The 20,691-nt window shown below is 40.0% G+C and overlaps 5 protein-coding genes across 5 annotated transcripts; 4 read left to right on the forward strand and 1 right to left on the reverse strand.

Moving 5' to 3' along the window:
* Nucleotides 1-1,406: 1,406 nt before the first annotated feature.
* On the forward strand, nucleotides 1,407-2,183 carry BDB00DRAFT_821610 (uncharacterized protein). The gene has a single exon (XM_053123406.1). It carries the CDS (start codon nucleotides 1,654-1,656, stop codon nucleotides 1,936-1,938), a length of 285 nt encoding a protein of 94 aa, XP_052980050.1. The 5' UTR covers nucleotides 1,407-1,653; the 3' UTR covers nucleotides 1,939-2,183.
* BDB00DRAFT_762950 (guanine nucleotide binding protein, alpha subunit) lies at nucleotides 1,972-3,395 on the forward strand (the record flags this gene model as incomplete). Its single annotated transcript, XM_053119365.1, has 4 exons — nucleotides 1,972-2,089; nucleotides 2,181-2,523; nucleotides 2,612-2,870; nucleotides 3,054-3,395. 4 exons carry the CDS (start codon nucleotides 1,972-1,974, stop codon nucleotides 3,393-3,395), a joined length of 1,062 nt encoding a protein of 353 aa, XP_052980051.1.
* A 1,890-nt stretch (nucleotides 3,396-5,285) lies between these two features.
* On the forward strand, nucleotides 5,286-6,225 carry BDB00DRAFT_872028 (uncharacterized protein; the record flags this gene model as incomplete). Its single annotated transcript, XM_053126905.1, has 5 exons — nucleotides 5,286-5,400; nucleotides 5,511-5,572; nucleotides 5,723-5,728; nucleotides 5,851-5,997; nucleotides 6,085-6,225. 5 exons carry the CDS (start codon nucleotides 5,286-5,288, stop codon nucleotides 6,223-6,225), a joined length of 471 nt encoding a protein of 156 aa, XP_052980052.1.
* A 4,135-nt stretch (nucleotides 6,226-10,360) lies between these two features.
* Nucleotides 10,361-12,307, forward strand: BDB00DRAFT_906034 (putative guanine nucleotide-binding protein alpha-2 subunit; the record flags this gene model as incomplete). Its single annotated transcript, XM_053128596.1, has 7 exons — nucleotides 10,361-10,573; nucleotides 10,739-10,923; nucleotides 11,027-11,187; nucleotides 11,304-11,474; nucleotides 11,567-11,654; nucleotides 11,881-12,028; nucleotides 12,123-12,307. The coding sequence occupies exons 1-7, from the start codon at nucleotides 10,447-10,449 to the stop codon at nucleotides 12,305-12,307; spliced, it is 1,065 nt and encodes a 354-aa protein (XP_052980053.1). The 5' UTR covers nucleotides 10,361-10,446.
* Nucleotides 12,308-13,059: 752 nt separating this feature from the next.
* BDB00DRAFT_906039 (SGNH hydrolase-type esterase domain-containing protein) lies at nucleotides 13,060-14,412 on the reverse strand (the record flags this gene model as incomplete). Its single annotated transcript, XM_053128597.1, has 1 exon — nucleotides 13,060-14,412. One exon carries the CDS (start codon nucleotides 14,410-14,412, stop codon nucleotides 13,060-13,062), a length of 1,353 nt encoding a protein of 450 aa, XP_052980054.1.
* Nucleotides 14,413-20,691: the final 6,279 nt, after the last annotated feature.

The following is a 20,691-nucleotide window of genomic DNA, read 5'->3' on the forward strand; positions in this document are numbered from 1 at the left end:
ATGTATGTGAAAACACAGTAGTAAATGATCATGTTTTCTGAGTTATATACTGCATTTATCGAAACAATCAAAAAAATACTGCAGGTGCGCCACTATCATATATACTTTTCTCCAACTGTTTTCACCCATCAAGAGACATTGGTTTTGCGGGCAGTCCAACGCATGTACAAGAATGCTACTCAAAACAAATTGAGGGGTAAACTTGTAATTTCATTTAGTTAGTTCAGTTTATATGGAGATGAAGCACAAGGTTGTGACACAAATTTGCCAACTAGTCTACCTTGCAAGTTGATCGTGCGGGTGACACCAACCTTTTCGTTGTGTGTTGATCCATGCATGTGGATCTGCTAATGTATATGACATACCACACTCACATACATATGTATATGCTCTCTATGTGGGAGAACGAACTTGGGAGGTCGCGGAATAAACTCTGCTTTCTTGGGTTGCGAACAGAAAAAAAAAATTGATAAATAGGAAACCTTCGTATTGGCAGGATAAGCGCACTTGTGGGCTGTATATGTGTGGACGTACAGATTCTCCTAATCACTTTTTGTCATTGCCGTCATCTTCATTGGGCCTTATATACACCGTGACGACACAACAATAGATTCACACATCATTCTCAAAGAGTGGTTGATGTGTAGTATTTATGTCTCTTCTTCTCATCATTATCTCATCATCACTCTTATATTATACAAAGTTTGCAAAGAAGCCATGGATCTACTTTACATCACAAACAAACTCCGGCGGATGTGCTGGCTTGTTCTTGCGTACCATGGCAAGCATCTATTCAATACATTGTGATTTATACTCCTATTATTAGCTTTTATACAAACCGCTGCTGCTACTTCTAGTTCATTTATAGATTGCATGTCATATGGGTGGATGGGGGGACTATAACGACGGGTGGTGGAAAAGGGGAGTTGGGAACAGGTAATGTACTACTATCACTAGTAGTAGCTAGTTGGTTGGAAATCATATTACACGCCTAGGTCGTGATATATACATCATGTCGCACTTTATCTGCGTAGGGTACATACACAATTTACTACATTTGACGTCCATTCTCATCTCCCTGTAGTGGCATACACATTCTCTCTCACCCCTCCTCTTCCCGTTTACTCTCCTCTATCCTTGAAGGTTAATTGAGATCGGTACGTAGACCTTAAACCTTATTGAAGCACATACAATGATATAAAAGCTAAAAGAAAAAAAACGGGTCGTCTCGTTCTGCAAAGTTAACTTCCTTTTATACTAAATGCACAAACAAACTGGAAAAGATTTCCGGTGATTTCATTAATAACAACAGCAATTACAGCCTAAAGTGTTGTGGCACCATCAGTATGTTTGTTTGTAAGACAGCAACAACAACGTACATATAATAAGCTCTTGTTCTCTTTCTCGTGCATTGGACCAAAACATTCTCTTTCCTTTTCCACCCAAAAAGAAGAAAAAGGGTAAAAAGAAGGGGATAAGAAGGAGGCCTTTTTCTCTTTTACTCTTTGCTTTTCCCAATGATAATGATGATGTTGAATGTATGTGTGTGTGTGTTGTATATAGGTCACAGTTGTCATCGTCGGGGAGGGGGTGGGGAACACAGTGAAGAAAGAGTGCGGGATTGGGGGCTGGAAAAAGGGGTCGCTGAGAGAAATGTGGTATATGTGGATGATGTGTGGATACGAGAATGTGCGTTGTGATGTACCCGATAACCGTAAAGATCGACATGCGTATTCCTTACCTTCTTTCTTCCTCTCTTCTCTTCTTCTAACTTTTTTTCTTTTAAATATACGACTCGTCGCTTACACCAACGTTATTACTAATTTCATACTGCTACTACTACTACTACTACTACTACTACTACTTCATAACTACAACCACCACTATACCCATACAACACACTACCACTCATACCACTGCAACCACCACCGCTACTAGAGAACAAAGCAGAGAAAAAGTAATAAAAGCAATATGGGCTGCTGTCAATCAAACGAAGTACACGATGGCAAGGCACGAAACGAAGAGATTGAGAATCAGCTCAAGCGAGACAAGCTCAACATGCGCAATGAAGTCAAAATGCTGTTGCTAGGTAATATAGTTATTCGATTGCTTGGTTACAGTTTTACTACGTTCGGATTGCTATGGTTACATTTTTTTTGACACTTTGAAATTGTAAAAAGGTGCTGGTGAGTCGGGTAAATCGACTATTCTCAAGCAAATGAAATTGATCCATGACGGTGGTTACTCACGTGACGAACGAGAGGCATTCAAGGAAATTATTTTCTCAAACACCGTCCAGTCCATGCGAGTCATTCTGGAAGCGATGGATAACATGGGTGTAGCACTGGCGCAGTCAGCGAACCGCCAGCATGCCGGTGTTATTATGGAAATGCCTTCACAGATCGAGCGCGAGTCTTTACCCAACGATGTGACCTTGGCGGTCAAAACCTTGTGGAAAGATACGAATCTGATGAGCGTCTTTGATCGCAGCAGGGAATACCAGCTCAATGATTCAGCAAAATAGTAAGAGTTTTCCTTTTCCTCGTCAGTGGCCTCTCACTGCTACCGTCATCATCTTTACCCACATTGTGTATGTTTGCGTGTGTGTTAGCTACTTTGACTCAATCGACCGTATTGGTGATATCAACTATGTACCAACGGATCAAGACGTACTACGTTCCCGTGTAAAAACCACGGGTATCACCGAGACCACCTTCGTGATTGGTGAATTAACATACCGCATGTTTGACGTGGGTGGGCAGCGGTCTGAGCGTAAGAAATGGATCCACTGCTTTGAAAATGTCACTGCCATTATTTTTCTGGTGGCCATTTCTGAATACGATCAAGTGCTGATTGAAGACGAGACTGTGGTAAGTTATCTGGTCTCCTGGGCCCCCGCATCCCTTGTATTTATGCGCCTCGCCCTTTCATGTTGCCCTCCTCTCTCTCTCTCTATCTCCCTTGCTACAGTTTATGAGAACATGCCTGGTTATCACTGCATGCTTGAAGACTCAAAATTTTGTATCCTTCTCCCATATTATATATTACTGTAGAACCGTATGCAGGAGGCATTGACGTTATTTGATTCGATCTGCAACTCGCGATGGTTCGTCAAGACATCCGTCATTCTGTTCCTGAACAAAATCGATATTTTCAAAGAGAAATTACCCAAACACCCGTTAGCAGAAAGCTTTACCGACTTTAACGGGCCCGAGACGTACGATGCAGCCAGTGACTATATCTTGAATCGATTCGTCTCGCTGAACCAGTCCGATTCCAAGCAGATTTACACCCACTTTACTTGCGCGACAGACACGCAACAGATTAGGTTTGTCATGGCAGCAGTCAACGATATCATTATCCAAAACAACCTGCGTGAAGGCGGTTTGCTGTAAAGACAACAACAAATAAGAGTGGTATAACAAAGAAGAGTACAGTATCAGGAATCCTGCATAACAAAACAAAAAAAAACACGTTCGCTGGCGTATTTTTTGCTATTACTACTACCGTGTTTCTTATCTCATCATACTATACCCAGCGGCATTATTTCTTTATTACGGCATATTCTACTTTAAAACTTCACTTGTTCACGAACTGCCGCAGAACAGCGGGAGATTGGGCAGGGTGGCTGCAAAACATACAGCAACAACCAATGCGCGCACGTTTATCCTAATTAAATCCTAAACAGACCCAACAACGTACCGCTATTTCTCTCTTGGGCCTATCTCTACCACACTTTTCTTTTCTCCTCTTTGCCTCTTTTGCCTTCTTTCCTCCTTCTCAGTATATCCTCCTTTTCTCTCGGCCTCCTGCTTCTCCCTTTGTCTCACTGTACTGATTACTTTTTCTTTTTTACCTAGTTTTCTCCTTAACTTCTCGTGTTCGTTCTTTAGCTTTTTTTTTCTTTGTTTGCTTTTGTTTTTATCAAAAAAAATTCTACATAAACATGGGAGCAACGTGAATGCTTTTTTGTGTCATCATTACACACACACACACACCCGTTGTTGACCTTTAAACTGTTGGTGTCGCTAACACTGTTATCTGTTACTGCGCCTCATGAGAAGAATTATCATACTCGCGGGACGTGCGTATATTTATCTAGGATTTTTTAGCTTGTCATTTTTTTAATTCTTCTTTCTCTTACTCCCTGGACCATCCCGAGTAACCCTAATTCTTATGGAGACAACAGTAACGACGACGACGAAATACATGGGCCACAAGCTGTCCCCTTACTATGCATTCTGCTATGGACCTTCTTTAGATAGCGAACAGTAACCATCGAGAACTGCTTCTACTACCTGTCACTGCTTGAACGTTTCCAGCAGAGAGGCAGGTCAATGACCAAAGAAGCGCTCAGAGACTATCTTATCAATGCAGAAATGCGCTACAGATATGTCTTAATACGCGTTGAAAGGAATTGTCAGAAAACGCTACCATTCGCAGTTCCCACCGACATTGCATACCTACGGCATGCGCATACGCTCAGTCCATTTCCGCTGTCAAGATGACTATACCCGTCTATTAGGGGGACTTCCAATATTTCCGGTTTTAGTAAAGGCATTGTATGTTTTCTTATATAAGCTGTCACAAGAAACATTTCTCGTGTATTCAAAACAACATTACATTATCTATCTTTCAACTTCAAATAGCACGCTAACGATATAGAGGAGGCCGAAGAGAACTGGAAAGGCTATCATCTTGGCGATGTTCCCTATTATGAACAGTCAAGCCGTTACTCAGTGTTTTAATTGCGAAACTGATAATTGTTGCACAATGTAAGCAGGTCGGCTTCCGGCGTGCCACGTGCCTGAGATTGTAATATATGCTAAACGATCACGTTTTTGAAGTGAGCAATACATCGAATGGCGAACGAATCCTAGTGTTGCGCTGGAATGTCTCTGTTGTAAAGCTCAATTTACCGTTGACGGAGCTGCTTTGCAGCAGTTGGCCAATACATGCTTGTCAATACAGTAGCTCATCAAAATAACGACAAAAAAATCCTCGATAACCGATATAGCATTTGAAATTAAGTAGGTTTTCTTTTAATTCGTGACGCTTATTACACTACTGTTTCACATATTAGCCGTACCAGCGAATTGCGACAGCGAAGGCAGCAGCTGGATCGCATTGGTCTTCCGCGTCATCCTTTTTCTCCTTTTCTGGTTTTTTTCTTGGTTTTTTTCATTTCTCTAAATAGACTTCTTATGGCATATTGCATCTTATACTATCTAGGGGAATGATTTTGGATGCTGAAGGGAAAATCAAATTAGCAAAAGGAACGCGTCATGCTACGCAACTTGGCAGTAAACTTTGATACAATCGATAGCTTTGATGACTTGGTACAGGCTCTCTTGTCTAAAGCAAAAGGACTCGATCAAAACCATCAAGAGCTTGCTCAACGTGAGTTTATATTATCTTGGCCCGTCAGTTGAATCACTGTTTGAGGATACAGCAGTTTGATCGCATATATAAGTGTAGATGATTCACCAAATCTCCATTCTTATATATAGAGTTGATCGCTATCATCAAAACAACATATATGGGCAATCCAACACCGTTCTCTATTGATCCGGTGAAAGCTAGCGAGAAGTTCCTGAATTTGTAGATGATGCATTGAAAGTAGACTGGACCAACGAAAGACTGGCTCAAGGAATTCGTCGCTACCATGAATTTTTGCAGTTGATGCAGGCAAATCCAACCATACCACTTTTACCAACAATAGAAATCGGTAAGCCTTCCTCATTCCTATCTACAAGCACAGATATATAGGCAGAGTTTTAAAAAAGGCTTATTGATTGTTATTGTCATCATTATAATCTTGACATTGCATGGCATGTACACATGATGCAGGGACCCGCCTACGCGGACTTTATGCAAAGTATCTGGGTCGATTACTTGGATCACAGCGATGACCTCATGACTCCTAGCGAGGCCCTGGAAATTGCTTCCATCACCAATGCTGCATGGGATAAGGCAGAGAGAAACTATCAAATTAAGGTACAACGAAATGTCCAAAATGCACAGAAGGAATTACTACATAAGCGGAACTTTTATTTGATAAGATCGTACTTAAATAATTTGTAGGGTGTTTCTTGTTTACCACCGTCAGATTCTTCTTTGATCGTTCAAGTGGCCTCACGATCTATCAAGTTCTCCGGTAATGCCTATCGATATGGAAAGCTTATGCTTCCGGAAGAGCATATTTTTGGACCGTTTAATATGTAAAGGAGTATGATGACATACTGCCTTAGTTCTAAACTTACAGCAGGTTCTTTTAATGACAGTTGTTGTTTTTTATTCCAAAAATCAATCACTAGCTGCTATAGTAAAGCACAAAACAAAACGAAAAATAACGAGGCCTTTTCCACTTTTGCCGCAAATATTAAAAGGCTGTTTGAAAGATTAGCACATAAGTAGTATGATTATACCATATCTCGAAGGGAAAAGCGAAATCCATTTTTATTGATAATCCTGTTGTTCTGCATCACAGAAAAGTGACAGCTTTTTAAGCTTCAACGACGATGGTAAATTTGTGTGTGCGTGTATGTGGGTGCATGTAATGTGTAGAAAGCAAACAAGAAACTCATTATCCACTTTCATACCTTTCTTTATGGAAGCTGAAACATATGGAGCTAATAATTCCGGACAGTTGCTACTAACTCATAAAGATATATTAATTGGTCTAAGGCGTACTGGATACGGATATGTAGGGTATGTGACATCACAATCCTTTAACATCGTCCAGTTTAGAATTACGTGCCATTTACTAAAAGAAACACTTTATCTTTTTCATTTTAGAAACTTTCTTATGTCAAGTAAAAATACTATCAATGATATACTAGCTCAGATAATTCCTAAACGTTGAACCATTGACTGTTTGTCATCTATACTAGATGCCTTTTCTGTTATCAATAGCCCCTCAATAGTCGGTGACAAAAGTGTAGGTATAACGAGCGGGAAGAAATAATCTTGGATGGTAGAAGTATTTGTCAATCATTTCCTTAAAATACTAATGTACTCACCCGCTGTCTTACAAAGATACAAATGTAGGTATCATATCAAAATGCTCGATCGCCACATGAATTTTATTAAAAGGAGGCCTTGGATAAAAACGAACCTGGGAAATTGAAGATTGAGGATACGAAGAAACAAAGGGCTGATTGACCCATTGTTTGTCCTCATTTTCTGGTTCTGTTCGTTATCGATTGCTTGTTTGGATAGATAAATCACCTGCGGTGTCGTTAAAAATACAGATGAAGCAATTTTCCAACTGGATCTAACAACACACTAACGTAATCATTTATTGTCTAAAAGATTTAACACGGTGTACGGTTGATCATATACTGATAGGCGAAGGTAAACTTCTATATACGGTCCTCTTCTATTGATAAATCCTGTTACATGAAAGAGATCATCACCTCAATCTCTCGATTGATACTTGCATTTATTTTATAAAGCCGAGGCGCCACCATCTGCAAAGGAAGTTGCTAACCCCTTGTATAATCCTAAGTCATAAAAAATAGTACTACTGTTATCCTTAACAGCATTCCGAACTTTGCAGGCTAGTAAAAAGAAGACTAACAATGATACTTTCCGTCTATCATACTGAAATACTCAATCATGCGTGGAGGCTAAGGACTGACTTCGGATAAAGGGGGAACGATTCCTCATAAAGATCCTCATCATCTGCTAGCAAAACTTCACTAACAATATATCTACTCGTCCGCTCGATTCTCGTAGCAATAACAAGGGCAGTTCTGTATGATATCAATGTGACAAAAGGCAATCACATATTTTTTATGGCATTTAGACTTGTTGGAGTATGATATTTAGGTATAATGCAAGAGACTGACTGGATTTCGCATCACTCATAAAAGGAAGGTCCCGAAGAGAGTACTTTGATAACCAGAAATGCTTTTTGCTGCCCATCGTGTCACTATCAGCGCTGTAGAGTCTGTAAATTAATGAAAGGTCGTGACGATAAATGTTGAAGCTACCACGAGAAGATATGTGGTTTGCTGTAACAACAGCGCGTGTTATTCGAGTCACAAAGATATCCAAGAAAAGTCTACAATATTGTACACATCATCGTGTGCATCACACAAGATTTTAATTGATACCCGAGTACAAATGGTGGTATCACAGTATTATATACTGGAGCCACCTTCGAATCATTTCTTGATTAAGTATGTATACGGGAATTTTCTTTTTAATGCAACGAGAGTCCATAAAAAGTACAATTCCGTGACATTGCACTAGAAGCGTTATTGCCCCGAAAGAACTGTGCTAAATAATACGTTTCTTTTGATGTCGTGCACGGTTGTCCCGCAAGGGGGCCCTATTGTTTTCTTTGACTCTGTAGTTAGTACATAATACTCGTTAAAATTTAAGCAAGAGGCGACAGGTTAAGCCGAATTTAAACAAAGTATCGATAAACTCACTGGTCTAGAAGCACTATCTCTCTCTTAAAATGTTTTTCGAAATTATTATTCTCTCCTTTTAGCGCATATCTAGGCTATTGGCTACTGAAATTGTTTAGAAAGCTCAAATTTAATGGTTATGGTCAGCTTTTGCTGTATATAATTAGCATTATGTTTTGTTGTAAGCTGTTGTGCCTGCATACTTTTATCATAACTCGGAGTAACCCGCATGTACAACAATTAGAGGACACTCTTCCACACACAATAAAAGGGTACAAATGACCATAACATCATCTAAAAAATAAACTATATAGCACACAAGAACGCACATGCTCCGTTTTGGCCGATGGTTGCAAGTAATTCTATATGATCTTCCTTGGCACTACATCAATGCCACGTATACGCGCGTCTAATTAAAAGCAATGATAACAAAAAAAAACTAAATATGCTATTAAGAGCTATTCGTACGTGTACAAAAGGCTATTGGAATCTAAAGCCCAAAATTAGTTAGATCAAGAAGGTCAAGATAAAAATAAGAAACCCGGGGGCCAACACGGGCACGGAAGGAAATGAAAATGCCTTGACAGTTAGGTGTCTACAATAACAAGCTGTCATTTTCCATTATAAAGTTATTGGAACTCTCTTACCCGCCGGTTAACAAAGAATTTTTGTATTGTGTGTTAAGCTGCTATGAGAATCGATCATCAGCAGGAAAGCTGTAGCGCCTACATTACATAATGTGTAAAGTGTCCAGCATATAAGAAAGGAAGAAATGTTCTTTGCCGTACCACATGACGTCGTGCGCCCCACAGTGCACATTATCTCCATAATCGTTGATGTGCCCGCACGATGATAGGAGGAGGTAGAATTCATATTATTTCACCACAGCGAGCAAATTTAGTCTTTGCAGATCGTGCAAGTTGCTCTGCTCATCGACGATAATCGTGAAAACGATATAGCGATTTAGCTTTTTACCCGATATTAATACTAGACATGTGCACGCATAGCTTGTATACGTAAAAAGATTTGAGAACAACCTTTTTTTAGTTCGAAATATGGGCATGCTGTGTCACAGCGCTACGCACCGGACAATCATTTCAAAAAGGTAAAATTTCGTGGCTAGCCACGCAACTGCTCGAAAAGAAGCTTTACGCGTATTCATGCTGTGTCAGAGTAAGGTACTTCTTGGTTGTCTATTTCTTCGTTATGTAGCGTCGTTACTTTAGTCATCTTTCCACAAAAAAGACACTTTAAAGTTTTATTCTAATGCTGCTCTTCTAATCGAGATCCAAATAGACCTGAATTCTTATTTACCTGCCATAAATAGGCCACAGGACGTCGGTTATTCTGCCTCCGAAAAAAACCAAAAGTTCGGAAATGTTTCCTATTAGTATTAACTTCTTTTCGTACTTTGAATAACCCCAACATCGGAACCAAGCAGCTACTTCTCTCTACCTTAATGGATGGAGCTTTTATTAATGGCTATATTACTCGGATGTTTTTTCTGTTGGGTCTTATTATTTATTGCTATTATACAGCTTAGTAAAGAATCCAGTTAGTTATATTTCTCATGTTGCTGATCATTTTGGCGTCAGCAAGTACAATTGCCTACTTTGTCAATTCGGTACCCCAGCCCAAAAGTCCGAGTGGCACGGTGATTTGAAGGTGCATAACACCTTTCTTTCCGGCACTAATACAAAAACAATATAGACTGCTACCCTGTTGTCGTATGCCAGCACCAGTGCTGCTACTGCTCCGGGTAACGTTTTCTATTTAATTTCACGAGCGCAGGTATCCAAGGATGGGGTGCGGGACGTGTTGCCTGTATTGTGCGCGTAGTAGTCTGATGCGGCTCAGTCTGTTCCTTTCATTTCTTTTAAATATTACTCGGTCGCGCTTTCTTGCTATATTTTGTTTCTTCTTCTGTTTCCCCCCTCCATATTACTATCACTTTTTTTTAAAAGAAAACTCGCAGATTTGTACATTTCACAGCGAAAGAGATAAATACATCGACAACGTCAACAACATGGGAAATCGAACAAGTTCGTTTTTTGTCCGTCGAGATCCAGATGGATCAAAAAGCAAAGCCATCGATAAACAGATTATAAAGGACAAGAAACGATTAAAGGGCGAAGCCAAGATTTTATTGCTCGGTACATAAGCGTCAACAATTTGTTTATTTCATAGAAAGAAATAATTAGTGTCTGTTTATATAACTATATATAATGATGCACACGATCCATAAAGTGCTAACCTGTGGGTCTTATGGATCCTTTTACCTGTTTGTATAATTGAATCCATTACAATCAACTATAAAGGTGCTGGCGAATCGGGCAAATCAACAGTTTCGAGACAAATGCGGCTAATCCATACATGCGGCTTCGATGCCGACGAAAAAGAATCTTTCCGGACAACGGTGTTCAGTAACGTCATTGAAGCTATGCAAGTGTTAATAGACGCGCTCGAAAAGTTCAATGTCGGTCTTGAGAACGAATCCTTGACAGTAAGTAATCGTAATTACTATATTAACTCCCGATTTTCTAGAATACATGTTATTGAAATCAGAAGCCTGGATCTTCTTCTTTGCTTTCTTTGTATTCAAACAGGCACACATCTCTTTAATTCAATCGGCGATACCCGATCTTACTCCAGGCCAGCCTTACCCTCAGTTGTACTTGGAACCTCTCAAAGAACTCTGGAATGACAGTGGTATACAGAAAATTTGTCAAATGGGTAATCAATTTGCATTACATGACAATATTCAATAGTACGTATAGTATCTATCATGTTACTATTGCTGTAGTCGTGTTTGCGCCATATTCGTTCAATTTAAAAAAACAATAATAACCATCTGTTATTGGACTTATCTATCTGTATATATAGCTATTACGAACAATTGGATACGCTATGGAAACCTACCTATGTACCAAGCGAGCAAGACATTGTACGATGTCGTGTCAAGACGATTGGTATTGTAGAAACAACAGTTTACATGGGAGCGTTGACGTACCAAATTGTTGATGTCGGAGGACAAAGAAGTGAACGGAGAAAATGGTAGGCTGGAGGGCCGTGACACAACAATATACACGTTTATATATTGAATTATATGTATGTACTCACGTTGCCAAACCTGACACTCTTTGTAGGATCCATTGCTTTGAGGATATTACAGCAATTATCTTTGTGGTTGCAATGAGTGGTTACGACAAGTGTATGATTGAAGACTGGAACTCGGTAGGTAAATTTCTCTTCATGTCACTATGGCCACTGCTTGTCTTGAATATAGCATATCATCATGGTAGTGATGTTAGCAAGTTTGTTGACTCTTCTTTATCTCTTCAATCTCTACTGTACAGAATCAGGTATTATTATCATCAGGAACAACGTACCAAGGCGAAGAAGATGTTGAACTTATTACTAATGTCAACCATGCGGAAAACCCTCTTACTCTTTCAATTAGATGATTGACGCCATGATGCTCTTTGAAAATATCAGTAACTCTCATTGGTTTCAAAAGACATCTATGATTCTGCTTATGAACAAGGTCGATATTTTTCGCAAAAAGATCAAATATTCACCAATTGCCACTTACTTTGATGACTACAAAGGTATTAAGCAGCCTCATCACATCAGAAATTCAGACATCGCCGCAAACACAGCTAATTTATTGTTGAACTGTAAAATGCTGTTCTTGTTTTTTAGGCGGTGATGATTACGATAAAGCAATAACTTACTTCAAATCGCGCTTTGAGTGGTTGTCTGCTAACCCAAGAAAAACCATATACACTCACTGTACGGACGCCACTGACCGTACTATCTTGCAACGAGTTATGTCAGCTGTGCTGGACATCATCATGACGGAAAATGTAAATAATCTCATGCTATAATACGAGAGGCCCGACTCCCCTTTTCATTCCCTTACCCTTCATTCTTTTTATTTTTTTGTTGATTTATACCACATTTTACAACTATTCTACGTACTACCGGTTTAGTACGTACATTAATTATTTACACTTTCATCTCAGCAGCATAAATTCAGTGATAGTAGTGGTAGTAGATCTATTCACACGCACAATTCTATCACATAATACGTGAGCCTGTTTCTTCCCGTGCACACCTTCATAATACACTTCTTTTGATACATATGATTTTTTTGAATACTATACGTCTCGATATGTAGAAAGCCTTCAAGCACTTTTACACGCTTTTGAAAGCGTGTAGATGCCGCTTTGAATGCGTTTGAGGTGCCGCGAATGCATCGGAAGGTGCTCAAAATGGGCCGAAGGTATTTTACGCTATAAAATGTATGTCCATTCCGTCATATATCGTGCGTTCTAAATACATAATGTTAATAACTGACAGTATACTTGTATTATAAAATGAGTACATTATCAGCGCCAGTAGGATGTACTAGCCGCCTTTGGGACAATGATTAATCTTCTATATACTTACTACCAGCAGGTGCATCAGAAAAGCTCATGTACATGATACTACTGTATAATAAGCGAATTACAAGGCCTACGTCTGTTCCAGATGATGTTTACCAAGACAAAATATGAGATGGAGCGATTCTAAATACTGCCTGCTTTTTGTCAAGAATTTGGAATATCATTAATCAGATCTACTACACTACATACTACTAATAATTAAGCTCTATTGGTACCGGTCCAAATGTGAGTAAGCCCATCTCACTCTTGGTAACCATATTACAAATTGGATCCATTCCGTATCCATAGTATAGAAATACATTCTTTGAGTCCAAGCTCTTGGCATCTCTTGTCAGGAACAGTCGTACGCTTTTCTTGTCTTGTTGTATTTCTGCGTTGTAAATCACGTTTACGAGCTCCCCGTTGCTATCATGTAGCGTAAAACCAAGAACTTTATCGTCATCTTGAGACTTCCACTCGCCTTCGTCCATATTTTTAAATCGAACCAATAAAGTAGATTGTATAGCGTATGAGGATGTGGTATTAGCTGCCACCGCTTTTTGCTCAAAAGTAACGTTGCCAAATGTTGGACTGCTCGTGCCCGCCTTGTTTTTCAATAAGGAATTCGTTGCAGTAACCGCCAACCGATGACCAACCGCCTTTTGACCCTCTGCGGATAAATGAATATAATCATCCATTTCAAGATCGATGCTTGAGACTGCACCAACACGTTCCGTATCCCAGCGTTTGTCGTTTAATAATCGTTGTGCCTCTCTGACCTCGTTCCAGCCGCTGTCGTTATTATCCTCGCTGACGGTACGCGAGATTTGTACATATACAAAAGGGAGGCGAGTGCTGTTGAGTTTGGTTCGTGTGGTGCTAATAAAATTCTGTAGGTTTTGCTGGTATTCCGCCGAAAGGGCACTGCTCTCGGCATCCGATTCGCCTTGGTACCATAAAATACCGGCAACTTGATTCTCAATCTTGCCAATTCGACCGAGCATGGCGCCATAGAGTGTATTGTTGTATGGGTTATCAGTCGTTTCCAGTAACTGTGGACTCCATTGCGCCATATTTGTGCCGCCATGGGCTGTTGCCATAAGTCCAACAGGCACGTCGATTCGTTCTCTGTATGCTTTGGCAAAGGCCATTCCACAAGAAACACCTCGGCGTTTGTAGTAATTTTTATTGCTAACACTCGGGTCAGGTAGGTCATAGTCAACTTGGCGTACCGATTGGTCGATTCGATGCGTTGGTTCGTGACCGAGGGTCCAAGACTCGTTGGATTGAAACAAGTGAACCATGCCATCGACATACTCTGGATATGTGGTGGGTGGATCGGCCCACGGGTCGCTGTAAAAGGCGTTTCCACGCATATTGCTTTGACCGCTCATAACCCAAACATCGCCAACTAGTACGTTTGATGCATTGTTTATGGTATAAGGTCCACCAATTGGGAGCGAGCGTACTTCGCCATTGGCTTGTTTTACCAATGCCGTGTTGGTAGAGAAATCCCGCTGTAAGACTTGGTAGCTGGTGACTTGAGTATAAACATGTTGCACCATTTGTTTTTTAGATTATGTTGTCAATTAACTCGTAGAATAAAATTAACAGAGCCAAAGAAAAGAGTGATATAATAAAAGGAATAATTGAATCTCGAAGAGGAAGAATAAAGGCTTCTACTTGCTCAATTTTCGTGCCTCTTTAAAAAAAATTGAACAAAGGGGGAATATGCACAATTGAGGAGGAGAAGAAAGAACTGAGCTCAGTTTGATTATTCTACTCGACCCCCTCTTTGTGCGTGTGTGTAAAGGACAAACAAAGAAGAGTCCAAGCAGAGCATCATCATCTACAAGCAAGCTGTCTTATTGAATATAAAGAACACACACCGCGACACTGTATGGTTATCGAACAGCTCGTGCTGATTGACTAATTACAGCCCTCGAAGAAGGAATAAAAGGTTAGGGTTTCTAACACGGAGAGGTGATCGTCCCTAATTTACTATTTATTAAATTGTAGTGTATACCACTGCGCTAGTATCATGGTGTGAAGATGTTTTAACTTTTACCTTTCTTTAGATATTGGCGTTAAAATATTATTTTACTATACATTATATGGCGTCCGCCTACTGTATTGGAGCTAAATTTAATTTCGAGTTGTACATTACTGCAGCACTTTATGATATGCATGAACACCATGATAGGCAGCCATGTGCTCGCGCATCAGCATCGGTATAACGGTTATCCGCTTGATATGCAAAAGCTGAGAATCCCGTACTTGGATATTTATTTTATTTATTTATCATCCCTTGACTAGTGTGTTGTTTTAGGAACCACTGGCAGCCTCATAGATGCCACTTGCCACCGTGAGATATCGCTCTCAAATAACACTTGATTGTTTGTATGCTCTTCAAGTATCTCTAATCGTAGTAATAGTCGTTTTTATTCATCGTCTTTATAAACTGGATAAGGGGCTATTACACTGAAATATCAAACGGCGGTGAGCGGCAAATCTTGACCGGCAGATCCTGTTAAATAAAGAAAAATTCTTTCGACAGCGTATGAAGTCCGTGGTAAGGATGAGTGTTACCATCGTTTTACTTCTTTTTGAAAACTTACTAGGACATACCCCTTGCGCACACCTACTTTTTCTTTACTGTGTAATCACTGCACCAACAACACTTTACGTAAAAGCCCACTTGGCCTAACAGTGCATTGCAGGTGTAAGCGGCAATTTCACATACTAAACGTGCATCAGATACTTCATCCTTTTGATATACAATATGAAAGCGACAGTTTAAACTATTGCCAAGTCACCTAAAAAAGGCAATTCTGCCTACATGTTTCCAGCATCCAGAGCATCCATTCAGAGCACAGAGTAGCCTTATATACCCAAGTATGAAGACAATCTTCATGTAGATTCATGAGTGCTTCTCTATCAAAGATGTATCACCAACATCACAGTGTTACAGCAATGAAGAAGTATGCTATAAATACAAAAGGTTCGTATATGCATACTGCCAACTAGTATGACCAGCTAGATCGAGTGCATCACTCTTTTTATGCGGTGATGAATTGTAGCAAGGCGTGTGCGCGGCTGCCCATTACCCCCATCGAGTGTTCATGTCGCTGTATTTTCTTTCCACGTGCTTCTTGCATAGGTGAGGTTGCCACCCAACTGGTTCCGCCAGCTCAGTGTTCCTTTTGTTTGCTCCATCTCTTTTTGTAATCAAATGCTTGCTCTTTATTTAACATGGTGAGTTACTTATACAAGGACTGGAAACAGCAAGCCTTTCCGTGCGACTAAGAGTAAAACAATGTTTACAATGTCAACAATGTCCTCTCACTTCTGCTGCCCGTCGCACTATTCGGCTTGATGGAAGAATTAACAAACGTCAAGACGAGCAAAAAGTATCATACGTATATTAGAAATACAGCGGGCATTGACACTCGATGAGGAAAATGGGAAGCTGACAGTGAGACGGGCCCTGCCCTTTTTTTATATCAGCACCCGCGCTAACGCCTTGTTAAAATTCATACCGCATAAAAAAGTGATGCACTCGATCTAGCTGGTCCTACTGTGTCATGTCCAACGTGAGAGTCTAAAACAGCTCGTCATAGTAAATATGTAGGGTTGACAGTATGCATCATATTATATTTATCGTACTTGTAGCATACTCCTTCATCAATTACTACTCTGTACTATTGACAAGTACGATGATTATAGTAGGTTCATCTAGCACACATCATCTGACATCAAGCCCGTGTACTGAATGATCTACAAACGTTCGCATTCCTCATAATTGCCGTGATCATAAATCGGTATTCAGGATTTTACGTACTTCTTGTCTTTTCTGTGCCTCATTTGAGTTGATCATACAAATAGCTAACGTTGATTTAGCTTACTATGACTCTGTATACAGTTGTACCCCGGTTTTTGCAACCCCTGGTTTTGCAATTCCTCGTATATCTGCAACTTTTTTTGAAAATCAAAAAAAAAACTTAGTAGTTTCGCAAATTTGCAACTTGCAAATGAGTTTATACGATTTGCATGTTATCGGGGTAAAAACAGCTTCAATTTTTGCAATATCAACTGAAAGAAGCATCTGTTGCGAATTATGAGGAATAAAATGATGCGGTTACTGCAAGATAAATATGTAAATATGAAGATGTATTTATTGTCGAAATACATAAAAATTATTATTTGGTAGTTGAGCCAGTAGAATCGGGACACATATATAGCACTGATTGGATTGCATCCACAAAAGATATGTTGAAGATATAAGAAAAAGGGAACACACTACATATAGATATAGAAATAAAATGTTTGCTCAAAGGAGCTTTTGACTACATATCGAAGAAGTCATCAAGGGATGACTGTCGGGAGAATGATTGCTGCCTGAGACTCTCTGGAATCCTACGCAAAGACTTCTTTAAGTCGTAGTTATCGATATTATCCAAAAAGCTCAAAACTCCTGCAATTGCAACCTGTTTTTCCTTCGACGTTGGCCCTGGAATAGGCGAATCAGCGCTTTGGTCCACCACCAGCTCAAGTGCTCGTCGTACGTTCGATCCTCTTGCTTGGATGTGAACTTGCGGAACGATTTTGTCATGCTCAAAAGAGCTAATAATTATCAAACCACTAGACAGCTTCAATGAAAGGACGGTCTTATATATGCAAGTAGTAACATTTAGAGCTGTATGAATATTCCCAAAGAACGTATCGTACATCATCTCTGACAGATAAACAATGGGCTAGTGTTAATAGGATGACTTATCCAGTGTATACTTAAAGCAGAATTGTTTACCCCGTTACTTGCAAATCCTCACTTTTTGCAAAAATAAATCGGAAAACCCTCGGTTGCAAAAACGGGGGTACAACTGTAACCGTCGTAACTATCATATCAATCGTGGTTCATCTAATAAATGATCCACTTTTCCAAGCTAGTTTTCTATTAATTATTAGCATATAGTACCTTGTACATAATTAAACTTAACCAGAGAATAAGAAATAGGAGTGAATATTGAAGAGCGAAGATCCAGACATTGACGTATTATATAGAGGGAAGAGGGAAAAGAAAAGTAGTTGATACTTGTTTTATAGCTTTTTGGAGGAGCTCTAAGATTACAGGGTCGTTAAGAATTCTTATTAAAATATATTAGCTACTTAGTATCAGTTTGAAACTTCACTGTCTGGTGTGATATAGAGATTAAGCTCACTACCGCCGGTCGATGTCTTCTTCTTCTATATTGCTGTATGGAGTATTGTCGAATTCGTAGATATTGCCATCAGTCGCTCTGCAAGCTGACTTGTATTGAAAACCAGTAGAATGTGTGCTATACATTCTACCACATAGCTGGTATAGTACTTTGCCGATCTCTATCTGGTCAGGATAGTAAACCATGCTGCTTTTGTTGCTCGCATATTTTAAGCGCCAGTCGTGATCTTTGCCTAATTGCCAATCATTGAACGACGATGAACTCGGCATAGCTGACAATGTTACGAAAAATGAGGTTTTTGCTTTCGACCTTGGCGTTTATAACCTTTTGCTGCAACATTTCGCTAAAGCCATTTGTGCAGTAGTTTCCAAGGTCATCCTCCTCAAAGTCTTTGTCAGTCAGGTGAAGGAGAGATGAGCTCGTGCGGATTTTTTCTGCATCAACACAGACGTCCCGAATCCACACTTTGGCGCTATTATCGTTGAGTGTTGATGTTTTGCTAGCCCTGAGCAGTGTCTTAAATCATAGATGCGAATCCACCATATGATATCATTATCCCTAAGGAAGCATTGTAGCACATCTGATGGATCTCCAAATGCAAATGCCAAAGGATGCACTCGTGATTCCATGCAAATTGGCGGAGCGGCAAGACAGGTCGAGTAAAATCCTTATGTTCCGGCGCAGTCCAAAGTCATAAGAGTAACCGTGCTCTTTCATCGCTGCCGATTCTAGCAGGTTCAGGAATATACGGCATAATCAATCTTAACAGTATTTGCAGAAGGCTATCGATGAAACAAGCGTTATCGACGTTGGGGACAAGAGTGATTGGATATTCAAATTGTAAAGTCAAATGGACGGGCTGATCGCTATAATAACAAGTATACACGCCATATTTGTTAGGATCTACCATACATCCCCTTGTAATTTACGTACTTCACATTGTTCATTGTGAATTCTTTCGCTTGATATTCCTGCTTCTTTTGCTTTTTGAGAAGAATCTCGAATGCCAGATCGCTTCTTGGCACGTTCTTCTCGAGCCTTGGCTTCTGCTTCTCTTTCTGCACGAGCTTTGGCTGCTTCATCGGTTCCGCATGCGTTGGTTGCTTTTTCTTTTCGATTGTCGTTATGGTTCTCGATATCCTTCCCATATTTAGGTATGGTCAAAGAATCGACAAGTTTTTCATACAACCTTAACAACAAACTTCAGTTTCACACAAGCAATTAGCTCTTTTTTACCTAGTAAAGTATTGTCAGTTTTTTTTCTTGCTCGTTTGTTGCTGCGGGCTTGTTGGTTTTAGAATTGAGCTTTTTAATTGGCAATTGCTTTGGTTTCTCTAGAGGACGATCATCATTTAGGCTTTTCTTTTTGTCGGATATCTCGTAAATTCAGTTCATGTTGGTGGACATATTAAAAGTTAATCGCTGTGAGGTTGGTACTTTAATCAGGTTGTTCGAGTGGAGTGCGTAGAGTAGCTCAGTAACACTGGTTTTCCTGCCAGAACGACTACTTTTACTGCAATCGCCGAAAATGGTAAAAAATTCGCGCACCCGAAAAACGGCAATCACGACAGCTGCAACCCATGTCGCCAAGTAATAAGCCTTTGGCAGGGCACGCCAAATTCACACAGCCAAGCTCAGACCCCGATGGCCAAGGCCAAATTAGCCAAGCAATATTTACCAGTGAAAAGATATAAAAGAAAAAGCTTGTCATATACCTCTATCCATTTATGAAATCTATTCATTTATAATTTGCTCAAACATCTTATATGCATCAATAACAGGCCAGGTGGCACTAGGTAAATTTTTCTTGCCCTCACGCGGAAAATATGGCTATTTAAAATATAATCAAGAAACTTAACGATGGGTTTGCTAATCACTGACCTACAGCGACTGTAACTAGGAGTTCTTCTTAATGATCGGCACTGAAAACGCCGCGACAATAAGACATTCTGGAACAAGGTGTGTCTGGATCATTTTACGAGGCGCTGTCTAATAGCATCAGGCCAACCAGGGTCGTGCCAACTTGGGCTCCGCAGGGTCAAAATTAAAAGAGGGCCGGTCGCAGGCGCCGGCGATCCAAGTTCGCATTATCCATCCTTTTAGAATCGAAACGCGGCGCCTTTTGACGAAGAAGAATGGTTTCAGTAAACGTCGGTATTAAACATTTTTGCAACCTTTGTATATGAAAATTGGGAATTTTGCTTTAGCAGCTGTAGCTTTATACTACCCACTATATCTGTTTAGAACAGAGAAAAGAAAAGATGACTTGGAGGACGAGATTGGGAACGCGTCTTTTTTAGTTATCTGCTGTTATCGTCGAGGCGAGATATCATGTCACTCTATACGTGCAGTATTTGCATCCCGGTAATACTATGTACTCTTGAAGACAGTATATGCAGCCCAAGCATATGTTATGTGCATCCAATGAGCATGGCATTACGTGTGCATTTTTCATCCATTCACAGATAATCATTTGGATCGGCGCCCGAGCTACCGAATTCGTATATCTAGCGCGTCGGTGATGTCTAAAATGCAGGGCAAAAAGCAGTAAGAGTCATCTCCTCCAAGAGCTCAAAGACGAGCAAATGATCTATTTACTGTGATAAATAGCCTCTAACGCTTGTC

Source organism: Zychaea mexicana, assembly GCF_025766255.1.
Source record: "Zychaea mexicana strain RSA 1403 chromosome Unknown BDB00scaffold_33, whole genome shotgun sequence".
In the NCBI taxonomy this organism is placed as follows: Eukaryota; Fungi; Mucoromycota; class Mucoromycetes; order Mucorales; family Lichtheimiaceae; genus Zychaea; species Zychaea mexicana.

Bases quoted from the DNA above. Each gene is read 5' to 3' on its own strand.
- BDB00DRAFT_821610 (XM_053123406.1), top strand. From the start codon at position 1,654: ATGTGGTATATGTGGATGATGTGTGGATACGAGAATGTGCGTTGTGAT.